Genomic DNA, 14,501 nt, shown 5'->3' with positions numbered 1-14,501 from the left:
AAGCCTAACCTTTATTGCTCTCTTTTTCTGCATTACATTGAAACTTCCTACAAATTATAAGACTGAGAATAACTTCTTCCCTGGCTATGACATTTCCTTATACTGCTCCATCCCAAATCTCTTTGCTAACCACTCTATTTTATATTCCACTCTTGGCTTTGTACTTCATTTCACGTTGCTCCTACAAATAGAATTGCTTCTCACAGATTGGGCAGCATGCAGCTTTTTCTCCCTTCATTAAACATCCTTTTCTATACTTCTGTCTTTCACTTGCTATAGAAATATTTTACTTGTGTTTTAGTTTTCTCATAACTCCTTGGGACAGGTACCTTGCTATGTGCACCTATGGTGCTCCATAAATAATAGTAAACAACATTCAGCAGCATGTTAGGATGATAGTGAAATAGTCAACTGATCTGTTATCCAATGGCATTCATCAAAAGTTCTGCTTACATGTATTTAAGGCAAGGCACGGAAAATAGTATCTAGGAAACAATTTCAGCTTACACAGTGCTAAAATGAGGCCAGCAGCTACACCCTTTTCCTTACACTTGTCATAGATCAGTATGGAAACATAACCAATGATGATTTCAGCAGGCCAAAGCCCAAATCACTAGACATACCAAGACAATCATAGAACCTCTAGTAGATCTGTTAACGCTTTGGATTTTATCTATTATTTTTTAGGTCACAATATCCTTTTATTCCAGAAAAACATCTGTAATTATTTCCTATAAATGCATATTTTCATTTCAGATAAAACCAAAAAAATCTGTTCGATTTCTAAATATGCTGCAACTAAAAGAAGATATTATAATGCATTCATTTTAATTTTTTAAAACTATGTTAGTTAATATGCATACTAAGTGATGCTCTCCAGTGAGCCGTTGGAAGTATTTTAGATGTCAGGTCAATAAAAACACTAGCACGGGTCTGATTCCATCTCAGAGAGGACTGTGGTACAGAAACTATGTACACTGGCCAGTATGTTACATTTAAGTAGGTATAGTTTTGATTTTGAAAGTCTCTAAAAGTGTAAAATAGAAAAGTATTAATCTATATTAATCTTAAGAGTGTGAAAAACACATTTTACCTGTGCAAGAAGGTAAAGATGTCCATTCCCCATCAATACATTCTATTTTTCTTGATCCAATAATTTTAAAACTGTGGTCACAGTCATATTCCACTGAGTCACCATGCTGATAGTTCTCATGAAGTTCACTGATAATATTCCCATTGGTAATGCTGGGTGGTTCTCCACAAGCTTTGGTTTCCTCTAATACAAAGAGATTATATCTAAACAGTTGTTCCAATTAAAAATAGACAACAATAAAAATGAAAAAAAAATTCACTGCTTCAAGTGGAGAAAGATGGCACAGCTGACCAATGGATTAATTAACCTTAAATCTGGAGATTTGGATTCAAATCCTACTTTAGGTCACAAGAGGAAATGAGTGCCCTGAGTTCAACCTACTACCACTTCACACAACTGGCAGTTTCACTATAATCAAAATGGATGGAAACAAATTCACAGTTTCAAATGGGAAAGGAAGGCACAGTGGGTTAGTAAGTGAATTGGCATGAGGATAGATGGGGTAGTTCATCTTGGGACAGATACTAGGATCCAGAAAGAGCCCACAGAAGAGTTTATGAGTATCGAAGAGCCAGATTTACTAATAGGTATCCTACTTAAATAAACCTAAGAGAAATATTTACCTTTACATGTCGGAGATGCTGGGAACCATCCAAAGTAATAACATTGAGAGGAGTCAGGTCCCACTCTTTTGTGACTTTTTGCACAGGAAAAAGTTACCACATCTCCATTCTTATATTTCCCTTTCAGGGGGAAAACTGAGCCTTTGGACAATGTCAACATTTCACATTCTATGGCTAAAGATGGTGGTGAGGAAAGGAAAGAAAATATATTATAGCAAATATTTCTAGGGGAAAATATTTAAAATATAAAAGATTTGAACAACAGGGGTCAAGAATCAGAGGGGTAGCCGTGTTAGTCTGGATCTGTAAAAGCAGCAAAGAGTCCTGTGGCACCTTATAGACTAACAGACGTTTTGGAGCATGAGCTTTCATGGGCGAATACCCACTTCGTCGGATGCATGCAAGCTCATGCTCCAAAACATCTGTTAAGTCTATAAGGTGCCACAGGACTCTTTGCTGCTTGAACAAAAGGAGTTGATCAAAAACCAGTTTTAAACCATGGAAAGGCATCTACTGATTTGGATCAGGGCTTTGGTTATCACCAAGAACAAGGATCTTGCTGAAAAAACTGGGAATTTGTAAAAGAGTAAGAACATCATCTAGGGTGGGGAAAGAAAAGAAGGCAAGCAGGAAAAAAAACCAAGCACAATAGTATCAGAAGAAGCACAATAAGACATAACTGGGAGGAAAAATAAAGATGACATTTAACCAAATGAAGGGGTGACTTTCCATAATCTTCCCCCCACATTCTATTAATTTAACTATAAACATTTTGCAAGTAATTTAGAAACTGGTAGGTTTCATAGCCTCAGATCCTTACTCAGAAAAATCACACTTGGAATACACCAAATAATCAGTTAATGATGCTACATTTCAAACTGGATTGTTATTTGTCATGACTTAAAAAAGAACTATTAGTTGTTCAAAGTTTTTGTAAGATTTGTTTGACTTTCATAGTACAATAATAATTCTGCAGTTTCCAGTGCTCTCATTACCTCTTATTTCCCAATGGTTCCATTACTTTTTAATTTAATCTGGACTCTGTTTGAATCAGAGCTGCTCCATCCAGTCTGGAACAGACAGATGCAGCTATTGCTGAGCAGACCACGAAGCTCTCAATCCCAGCAAATCTGGATCTGTGCAGAGCAGAGATACCCCAGCCCCTCCAACCCTCCTCAGACTTCCCTCAGAGCCTGACCCAGGGGAACAGTATTTATTGTCCGTATTGCAGTAGTGTCTGGGGTGTCCAGTACATGCGGAGAACCCCATGGCACTAGACGCTGCACAAACAGCCAGTCCCTCCCTGTAGAGCTGAGATGTAAGTACAATATTTATATTCCAAGGGACTAATTTTATTATTATATGGTAAAAATGAGAAAGGAAGCCATTTTTTCAGTAATAGTGGATTTTTTATGTCTGATTTTGCAAGGAGGTGAAACTTGGAGGTTTGCAAGACAAATCTGACTCCTGAAAGATGTACAGTAATCTGGAAAGGTTAAGATTACGAAGAACACACTTTCCTGGGGATTGCTGACTGAATGCAATAAATGATTCTTGACTGTCCCAGCAGACATGAACACTTCCCACCCAGTCATTATCCACAATGTAACCTGCACTGACATCAGAGCTATTTAAACTTGTAATCAATATAGCAACTATAACAGTCAAAGGAATTCATTCTGCAGGGTAGTAGTTTAATTAAACAAAACAAAAACACCTTACCACGACACTGGGGCTCAGGAGTCCATCCATTTATGCTGCACGCTGTATAACCTGTTGTGATTTTATTTACAGTTTGGTATCCATCTGCACATTCATATTCCAATATTTCTTCAGGCAGAAACACCGTTTGAGTTGTGTGGAAATTAATATACTCGAAACGAGGCTTTTCACATGTTTCTGCAGAATTAGAGAAATTTAATTTTTTTTCTTAATTAGAAATTCTGGTATTCTAAAGCATTCTCATTATATCTTTGTGAATTTGGGCCCCAGTATAGTAAAAAATGAAAATTTTACACACATATCTCCTTAATTTTTCTTTAGGAATATGTGGTGGTGAAAAGAAAGTGTTCATAGATTTAGAAGGCAAGACTAGAACAAAACATTTAGGCAATAAATATATACCTGCATTTTGCATGCTTGCTTCTTATATCATTCCCACTAATGTTTACCAGACATGTTTGTCTTCGAAAATCTACAGTGATAATAGTGACTCAAACCATTTTGGATTAGGCTTAGTGTGGCCACAATTTGACGATATTGGCCTTCGGGCGCTATCCCACAGTGCACAATTTTGACTGCCCTGGACAACAATCTGAACTTGGATGCACTGGCCAGGTAGACAGGAAAAGCCCCGCTAACTTTTGAATTTCATTTCCTGTTTGCCCAGTCTGGAGCGCCGATTAGCACGGGTGACCATGCAGTCCCAGAATCAAAAAAGAGCTCCAGCATTGACCGTATGGGAGATACTGAAGCTGAACTCTGTATGGGGAGATGAATCTGTTCTATCAGAACTCTGTTCCAATAGATGAAATGCCAAAGCATTTGAAAAAATCTCCAAGGCTATGATAGAGAGAGGCCACAACAGGGACTCAACACAGTGCTGCGTGAAACTTAAGGATCTGAGACAAGCATAACAGAAAGCCAAAGAATCAAATGGATGCTCACGGAGGGAGGGAGAGAGGGGGGACTGAGGACTTTGGCTATCCCACAGTTCCCACACTCTCCAAAAGTCATTTGCATTCTTGAATGAGCTCCCAAAGCCTGAAGGATCAAAAATATTGTTGTGGGTGGTTCAGGGTATATGTCGTCAACCCTCCCCCTCCTGCCCCCATGAAAGAAAAGGGGTAAAATCATTTCTCTCCTTTTTTCAATGTCACTGTATGTCTACTGGATACTGCTGGCAGATGCGGTGCTGCAGCGTTACACAGCAGCATCCCATTGCCTTCCCTTCCTGATGGCAGATGGTGCAATATGACTGATATCTGGCATCATCATCATCTTGTGAGTGCTCCTGGCTGGCCTCGATGAGGTCGGCTAGAGGCACCTTCGCAAAAATGGGAATGACTTCCCGTCATTCCCTTCTTTAAGCTTTGTCTAATGGAGATTCAGTCTTGCCTGGAATATCATAGCAGCTGGAGACTGCCCCCGCTTTTATCTCTGATTGCAGATGCAATAAAGTCAGTTTCTTATTCATGCATTCTTTATTACTTCATCAGACAAATGGGGGGATAACTGCCACGGTAGCCTAGGAGAGGTGGGGGAGGAGGGAAGCAACGGGTGGGGTTGTTGCAGGGGCAACCCCTAGAATGGCATGCAGCTCATCATTTCTGTGGGATGTCTCGGGCTCTGACCCAGAGCAGACGTTTGCTTCTCTGATTCTTCATTCTAGGCAGGACTGACTCTACCTTTAGACAAAACTTAAAACAGGGAATGACCTGGGAAGTCATTCCCATTTTTCTCCATGAGCCCCCGACCGATCTCACCGAGGCCAGCCAGGAGCATCCATGACAGCAGCAGATGGTACAATATGACTGGTAACCGTCATTGGCAATTTGCAAAGCAGTAGATGGTACAATAGGACTGGTAACCGTCTCTGCTAACTTGCAAAGGCAAGGGAATACTGCTGTGTAGTGCTGCAGTACCGTGTCTGTCAGCAGCATCCAGTGGACATATGGTGACAGTGAAAAAAGGCTAAACAGGTTCCATGGTTGCCATGCTATGGCATCTGCAAGGGCAATCCAGGGAAAGGGCACGAAATGATTGTCTGCCACTGCTTTCACAGAGGGAGAATTGACTGACGACATTTACCCAGAATCACCCGCGACACTGTTTTTGCCCCATCATGCACTGGGATCTCAACCCAGAATTCCAATGGGCGGGGGAGACTGCAGGAGCTATGGAATAGCTACAGGATAACTACCCACAGTGCAGCGCTCCGGAAATCAACGCTAGCCTCGGTACATGGACGCACACGCCGAATTAATGTGCTTAGTGTGGCCGCGTGCACTCAACTTTATACAATCTGTTTCCAAATACTGGTTTCTGTAAAATCTGAATAATCCCATAGTGTAGACATACCTATTGTTACTGTGATAGTTACAATTAGGTTGTAGTCATGATCCCTTGCATCATCTGTAAGGGTTAGATTCTGCTCCAGTGTAGGGAAGCCAGGGAACAGATTCTCTGCTCTGGTCCAGCTATGCTGAGCAAGGAACCGGATCAAGGGATAGAACAAACATAACTTCAAGCCAACCTTCTGCCTTCCAGATCCTTAGGTTGCTCCTCCTCCTTCAAGCTATTTTATGCTGGTTCTCTACGGCCCCAGAGGATCATTTCAGCAGCCAGAATAGCCAGGACATACCGGTTATGATGCCTTTTCCCTAGTCATACCTTTATATCTGGGGTGGGGGAGGAATTCCAACCAACCAACTATTTTTTTGGTTGTTTTCTGCAGTTAAAACTATGCAAAGCAGATGGAACAGGAGGAGAATTGGGCCTTATACATATAAAAATTCAAAGATGGAAAGCAGCATACAACAGTAAATAAGGAGTTCTCACTGCATTCAGTTATGTGTCCCTAACACTTAGTCCTGTTTTATCCCATTTGAGGGTCTGGTCTTTGTTTACCAACCAAACTAATCCATGCACCAGCACTGTCATTTTCACTGCCTTTATTTTCAAATCATAACATGCATGAACACCACAAAAGTCAAACATTTCCCTGCTGATTTCCAAATGAGTCACAAATTGCAGGGAATCTCCTCCCTATAGAAACATGAGAATTATTCTTGACTGGAAATATAGGAGACTACTTTATAAAGAGCCATGCATCCAAAGGAAGGTTTATTCATTTATTGAGCCAATTTTGTAGACTATTCTGTGTGAAACATCCCAGTGTGCAAGAGTTATTGCAGGTGCTATCATACGGGACACCACTTTGCAGAGCCAGAACTGAGAACAACTTAAAGTTCCTGTATTTCACAGACAGATAATGTAGATGGGATTTTCTAGGTCTTGGTAGCTATGCTGTTTATTTAATACTCTTCTCTGAGCGATGGAATGGACTTCATTTGAAGACAAATTATAAGCAAGTTCTTTTATGTTCTGTGTATGTGGATAATAATAAGCTAAAAAGAGGAATAGCCAGGAAATAAGGCAGCCTGAAATAAAAGGAAGAGATGACCCCCCACTTGGACTGGGTTAATATTGGAGTTATTGTCCCACAAAAGTGAGAGATTTAATTGTCCATTTTAATCACCGTATTTCCTCTCATCTGGAGAGAAGGGACTCCCGAAACCAGAGGACTATAACTAAGATACCTAAAGTGACAACAATTGGAAGAAAGTGTTTATAATTTTGTGCTCTGATGCTTTTACATAAAATTTAAGTCTTTATGATTTAAATTCTGATCAGTCAATGGTAAGTTATTTTATTTATGATGGTAATACCTCCCCCAAATAATAGATTAATTTTGTCCAGTCATAGTAAGGCATAACCCAAGGAGCCTCAGCCTTATAAGTTTCCCCACATGAAGCTGCAAGCTTCTCTCCAGCCCTGAACATGGTGCTCATCCTCTACTCGGGGAAAAAAGGAGCAAAGTAGAGAGTTCTTCAATCATTAAATTACTCACTAATGCACTTTGGTAAAGGAGTCCATCCTTCTTGAAGGCACTGTGTCTTTCCCAACTCATTTCCTTCTGGAGTTGTGTAACCAATCTGACACCCATAATTTGCTTCCTCGTTTAAATTAAATCTGTTCTTACTGTCAGAGAAATAACCATTCTGTATCTCAACTTTTTCACAGATTTCTAAAATAGAGAGAGAGAGTATGACATTATCTCAAGATAAATACTATTAATTAACATGCTTTTCATAGATGTAGGGTGACCACGTGAAGAGGTACACCTGAAATGAAATGGAGGAATGCTATTTAAAAATTTTGTGAACAAGAAGTTCCTTCATACTTTTGGAGAGTGGGAGAGGAAGGTAAGAAATCATAGTGTATATCAGTGTTTCTTATCTCTCCCAATCATTCCTGATACTGATTTCTCAAAGTCAGTCTAAAAGATGGTTGAACTGAAAATAGTCATTTTGATTCTGACACTGTCAGCTCTTATTCTGCGGGAAAAATTCTATCCTTGTATTGTATGTGCTGTATGTATAAGTAATTTGGTGAAGCACCTTCAAATCACAAGGGGCTCATCAGTGAGAAAGACAGTGATAAAACATCATACAGACATTATCACTTAACCTGCCTTCTTCAAAGACAGCCTCACCCACTGCAATATTTCCATAACTGTGACCAATAGAGCATTTATGCTAGGCCCCCTCAGTTTAAAGGAGAGGGTGTTTGTAGCAGGGCATTATCCTGGAGAGGCATTCAATTTTGGAATTCACTCTCTCCCTGAATTTGCTGACTTCCAGGATACACTGCGCAGCCCATCTACTGTCTTGGGCATTTGGGGAGAGTAGAGATAGGGAGGGAATGAGGCTTTGAGGCAGGATGTGTTTGTCTGAATTTTGTTATCAAGGTTGAGAACTTGATTTTATACATAATATCTTAACTGATGTTCAAGCTCCCAGAGCTACCAGACAAACTGTGCAAGCCACTCCATGGAGGAAGGGGAGGCAGAGGGGCAAAGTGAATCCATGGTTTTAACCCACTTTGTAACACCCAGAAGTGCTGACCACGTATAGACAGAGGAACATGCTGCATTATCCCAAAAGATGGTGTAATGCACACACAACTCATGCCTGGTAGAGAACAGAAAGATAGGATTTCCTGAAGCACAACTGCTCCCTGGATTACTTTGCCTCAACAAAAATGAGACATACCTGTGGCGCCTTATAGACTAACAAGTATATTTGGGCATAAGCTTTTGTGGGCTAAAACCCACTTCATCAGATGCATGGAGTGGAAAATATAGTAGGAAGATATATATAGCAGTACATGAAAAGATGGGAGCTCTCTTATATCTGATGAAGTGAGTTTTAGTCCACAAAAGCTTATGCCCAAACAAATTTGTTAGTTTATAAGGTGCCACAAGTACTCCTTGTCATTTTTGCTGATATAGACTAACACAGGTAACACTCTGAAATTTGCCTCCACAGTATCCCTAAACACAGGCCAGACCAGTGGCTAAATGTCACAATTTATAAATATTAGGTGGAGCTAATAGTAACATTTTTTCTTAAATTTGCTCGATTCTCTGAATGATAAAATCCCATTTCTAATTGCTTGTAACTTTGTTAGACTTTAACCATTTGACTGAAATTTTCCATGTCTGGTGTCTGCCTCAGCATCATTTTTTGTTTTGTTTTGAAAAGTTTAAGCTGAAACGGTTTTGCTGTTTCGGACACTGATGTTTGAGTAAAATATTCTGTTTTGTTGATGCTAAGTAGTTGTTAGAGCTGTTTTGTTGAGAACCTCTAGCACTTCCATGGTTTGGAGCAGCAACTCAACATTTGGCTGTGGTGTCCACCTGGTGTCAAAGATTCACCTTTTGCTGTCCTCAGAAAAATGTACCCAAATTTGGCCATGTTATAAACCTATGAAAGTACAGATTTGGAGCTTGATTATTCTCTGAAGATTCAATCTGTCCTGAACATGCTCAAGCCCAAGGTGGCAGGGGCTGAGCAGAACTTTCCTTGCAGTTGTCTCTCTTGGTTCCTAGGGGCAACACTTATGCCAGGCACTGAGACTGTGGCTATATCTACATAAGAGTTGGAAACTTATACATTCTAGCATGAAGAGACATATTTTAGCTTTAGCTCCAATCGAACTAGCACATTAAAAATAGGAGTACTGCTGTGGTAATGCAAGTGGCTAGCCACCTCAGTACATAGCTATGATCTTTGACAGGATCATATGCGAGGAGGCTAGCTCCCCCCACAGCTCAAGTGGCCACAGCTACATTTTTATTTTTAGTGCTGAGAGGTGGGAATAAGAATGGCTATGGGGTTGAGTTAAGGAAGAACAGGGTTGGGCAGAGGGGTTGGGGACTATTATTATTATTTTATTACAAAAAGATATGCTCATCTCTACACAGAAGACAAAGAAATGTCTGGTACCTGTCCCAAAGAGTTAACAATCTAACTTTTAGAAATGAAACAACTAGGGCTGCCAATTTTCCACTGGCACAACACCATACAGCCTTGCCCTGCCCCTTGTCCACTCCTCCAAGGCCCCACACACACTCTGCCCCCACATAGCTCATTCTCTCCACCTTCACTCACTTATTTTCACTGGGCTGGCTCAGGGGGTTGGAGTGCAGGAAGGGGTGTGGGAGGGAGTGCAGGCTTTGGGGTGGTGCCAGGGATGAGGGTTTTGGGGTGCAGGAGTGTGCTCTTGGCTGGGACCAAGGGGTTCAGAGGGCAGTTGGGTGGTCAGGACTGGGGCAGGGGTTTGGGGCCCAGGAGGAGTTCAGGGGTGCAAGCTTCGGGCGACGCTTACCTCAAGCAGCAGCATGTCCCCCCTCAGGCTCCTACACGGAGGTGAAGTCAGGCAGCTCTGCGCCCTGCCCTGTCTGTAAGCACCACCCCCGCAGCTCCCTTTGGCCATGGTTCCCGGCCAGTGAGAGCTGTGGGAACAGCGCTTGGGGCTGGGACAGTATGCAGAGCCCCCTTGATGCCCCTATGCATAGGATCCTGAGGGGGTCATGCTGCCTGCTTCCCGGGAACAGCACCAAAGCTAGCAGGGATCCTGCCAGTCCCGTTGCGCAGCACTGCCAACTGGACAGTTAACAGTCCAGTCAGTGGTGCTGACCGAAGCTGCCAGGATCCCCTTTAACCAGGTGTTCTGGTCAAAAACCGGACACTTGGTCACTGTACATACAACAAGCAGGGGTGGGTGAAGAACTTTGAAGGTCAATGCAATATGATCACACAGTTGCTCAAGTCAGAAATGTGCATTGTCATGACAAGTCACCTGCTAGGACTGGTATTTTTGTTTTCATTTCAGGCAGATGATGATAGTAATATGTCTACGAGTATTTTAACAAGCAGTTCAATAGAACATGAACGTTCCTTACTGGTAGAAGTACATGTTGGAGTAGGTGACCAGCCATTCTTCGTGCATGTAACTCTGGTTACCAGATTATGAGGAGAACACACATATGAAATTTCATCACCTTCTTTGTAGGTGTTCCAATAGTTAGACAGAAATTTACCATTTTCCAAATAACCAGGAGAACACTTTTCTAAAGGGAAAAAAAAAAGATTACATTCAGTTAGCAAATGGAAGTCAGACATTTAACAAAGAAAAAACAAAACAAAACACCCTCTTCAAAACTAGCTATTTGAAAAAAAATATTTCAAATAAGATCTTCTTGCTGCATAGCACTGTAGTACTTCATACTGAAAAGACCTTTATTTTCAAATATGAATCAAAGCGCTTGATTTTTCCACCGGCCTGAAATTTGTTATATCAACTGTACACAAGTGTAAACAATTACACAAGATGCAAGGCAGTGAAGAATTGGGTCACATGGGCCAGATTCTCAGTTGGTGCAAAACAGCAAGCTCCATCAACCTCAATGGAACTACACTGATTTACACCAGCCAAAAAATCTTGCCCAATATGTTTAAGTAGTGGTGTCTGCACAGATTCATTTACAGCATTAGCCTCCAGAAGATGTTATCAATCATATTATTCCCTCAAGTTATTTTATGTATAGATATCACTATGATGCTCATTGAATCTGATTATTAAAACAAAAAGCATCTTTACAGAATCCAAATGATATAAGTACTGAAACACCAACATGGAGGGACATAGATACCATTGCTGTTGATTGGGTTTATGTTCAGGCTCAGGCACTAGCTGAAAAGTTCCATTAATCCAAAATAAAAACCAAGGTCATGTGTAATAGGACTGTTTAAATCATGCCATTGTAATGGCAATCACACCATCAGCCCAGGATAAACAAGGTGACAGGAGAGGGCCAACAGCCAAAGGAAGCATCTCTTACTTTCCTTCTCCCCATGCTCAGTCACTGGTCTAGTGTGATGAAGTGTAAAGGTAACTGAGTTAAGCCTTCCAAACTAAATTCACCATGTTTGTTTCATGCAGCAGACTGAAATATATTATTCAGACAGGTTTGGGCTCTTGTTAGGGTTGCCAATTTTGGTAGGACGTAGTCCTGGAGGATTCATCAGATGACATATTCTTCAATTAAAGATTAATTCCTGAAGACTCATTTATTTCCCTTCTCATTATTATCTAGCAGCATAACATGGTGCTCTTGGCCAGTGGCATTTTTTCCTTTCCTCGGAACTCTCCGAGATATCTACCATTTCCCACTCATTAGTTATCACTTATGGATGAAACCCTGAACCTGCTGAACTCAATGGCATTTTGTCACTGATCTAAGTGGAAGCAGGATTTTCCCCCAAGGTCTTAAGGTAAATTACTGTGGATCCCATTACCAATAGCTCAGACTAAGCCCGGAGTTTTGCTACAGAGCAACACAGTTTGCTCCCTCCTGCCAAGGATTAAAGATGCTGCCTTCACAGTTCACTAAGCCTCTGATAGCCTAGGAGCAAAGAACAAGGTTTGGTACCAAAATTCTGATTCCCTGAATATTTTTTAACATTTTTTTCCACCCACTTCCATGAGTTGTGAATGCCAGGAAAGACTCAGCTGTAATCGTATACAGATATTTTTACTGTGGCAGTGCAACCTCTGCAAGCCCAAATCTCTCGCTAGAAACCTGAAGGTTCTTTGCTATGGACTCTGTAGACCAGGGACTGGCTAACTGGGGCTCCCACTGGCCACAGTTCGCTACTCCAGGCTAATGGGGGCTGTTGGAAGAGGCACCCAGCACATGTCTCAGCCCATGCCAGTTCCTGCAGCCCCCAGTGGGAGCCCCGAATGGCCAAACCTGTGGACGTGACAGGTAAACAAACCAGCCTGGGCCACCTGGGTGCTTACCCTGGTGGGCCGTGGGCCAAAGGTTGCCGATCCCTGGTGTAGACGGACCTTTTGAGGGGCCATGAAAACAGCTGGTCAGACAAGAAGACATTTACAGGTGCTTCATGAAAAAGTCTGCATAATAGATGGATAAGACTCAGATTATAGTTTTCTTCAACTGGTATTCAAAAATTTCCACTTAAATAGAAAGAATCTGGCTTTGTAAAATGTTTTATGCACAAATCTGAGAAAGCCTGGGCATTAGCTAAAGACTTTGTGGACTCTTAGGATTCTCTGCCTCTCCAGCTCTGCTCCCCAATCTCTCATTACCCCAGTTGGTTACTCCTCCTGTCAGAACTACCCAGACTATATACATCATTCATGTGTGTGTTTCAAAAAGTTGATAGAAAATATTCGACCTGGTAGAGTAAGGGTGTGCAGGGAGTGGGGGAATAAGATTTCTTTTGTTTCAGATTATAATAGCATATTCAACACTTCCCAACACCCCTAATGGCCTTTCCCAACCCTTCTGGGAGGGTCATGACCCTCTGGTTGAGAAATCCTGGCCTAGTAGTTTGGGCACAGAAGCTGGACCGGAGAGTGGGGAGTAAGGGAGATGCAGCCCCAATCCTCTGCTTTCCTGTGGGGCTGCCAATTCTTAAAATATGCATTATAAAAAGGAGATTTTGATCATAACTTGTGCTAATACTAAAAAGAAAAGAACAAAATAAACTAATGTATGCATCCTGCTAATACTGATTTTGTCTCAATTCCTTATGCTTTCACAGTTAAAGTTTAATTAATGTTTTTAAACTTTGAATTGTTGGTAATGAGAGTGTGAATTGGCGGTATTAATTGCCGTTGCCATTGGGAGATAATGACAGAACTGCAGTATTGTTTTAACCTTGCTTATACAAGATGTCCAGCTGACAATTTCAAAATAGAGCAGCAAAAAGGAGAGCTAAGTTAGAAAGAGAATGTTGTAAGGAAGTTACCCAAACTTGCTAACTATTTCTCTGTTAGTACTGCTTCAGAATCATCTTTCATGATGGTGGATCATCTTTCTGAGAAAATGATAATCAAAGCAAAGATATGAGTATGAACTTGTTCCCTCAAGAGATTTCAGAAGAAAAGGCAAGCATTCCTGAAATTAAAGAGAAAACTAATGATGAAAAGATGACCCACTTTTTCTAACACTTGTCCATACAGAAGATAGAATGAATAATAGCGATAAAGAGGGTGATGTTGCTGTTAGTGTTGAACAAAATCTGGCTAAATGGCCTTGTTTGATAATGAAAGAGTTTTGTACTACATGTATTGAGAAAGATCTGCTCTATTTTCAGAATTGCAATAACAAACAGGGAAAGATTAAGAATGAGCTCTCAAAACTGGATACTCTCATTAAAAACCAACCTTCCATACAAACTTCCTCATGGATAGAGACTTTACAAAAACTAGACAAGCCATTTACAACACAAACTTTGCCTCTTCACAAAGGAAAAAGGACACTAAGCTATCTAAACTTGCCACAAGGAGCCACAACAGTAGTTCCCTTAACCCACCCAACAATATTGTTAATCTTTCCAGCTATACTCTTAGCCCAGCAGAAGAGTCTGTCCTATCTCGGGGCCTCTCCTTTTGTCCCTCCAGACCCACAAACACGATACAGTTCTGCGGTGACCTAGAATCCTACTTTCGACATCCCCGACTCAAAGAATATTTCCAACATACCTCTGAACAGCATACTAACCCACAGAATCCTCCCTACCAGCACTACAAAAAAAAAAAAAAAAGGATTCTGCGTGGACTCCTCTGGAAGGTTGAAACAGATTGGACTTCTACATAGATTGCTTCTATCAATGTGCAAAGGTTGA

At 41.1% G+C, this 14,501-nt stretch overlaps 1 protein-coding gene across 2 annotated transcripts in view; it reads right to left on the bottom strand.

Moving 5' to 3' along the window:
• Positions 1 to 14,501, bottom strand: part of LOC127054941 (complement factor H-like) — a 104,439-nt gene that overhangs the window by 58,560 nt on the left and 31,378 nt on the right. For both annotated transcript variants that reach the window (XM_050961363.1, XM_050961364.1), the window contains 5 exons: positions 10,748 to 10,915; positions 7,349 to 7,525; positions 3,439 to 3,615; positions 1,717 to 1,890; positions 1,094 to 1,276 (listed from right to left, as the gene is read on the bottom strand). In XM_050961363.1, the coding sequence (XP_050817320.1) occupies positions 1,094 to 1,276; positions 1,717 to 1,890; positions 3,439 to 3,615; positions 7,349 to 7,525; positions 10,748 to 10,915 (879 nt within the window). The remainder of the gene's footprint in view (positions 1 to 1,093; positions 1,277 to 1,716; positions 1,891 to 3,438; positions 3,616 to 7,348; positions 7,526 to 10,747; positions 10,916 to 14,501) is intronic.

The sequence above is a fragment of the Gopherus flavomarginatus genome, chromosome 7 (assembly GCF_025201925.1).
Source record: "Gopherus flavomarginatus isolate rGopFla2 chromosome 7, rGopFla2.mat.asm, whole genome shotgun sequence".
NCBI lineage: Eukaryota > Metazoa > Chordata > Testudines > Testudinidae > Gopherus > Gopherus flavomarginatus.
The sequence above is the reverse complement of the archived record's forward strand: the minus strand, read 5'-3'. Positions and strand labels throughout refer to the sequence as shown.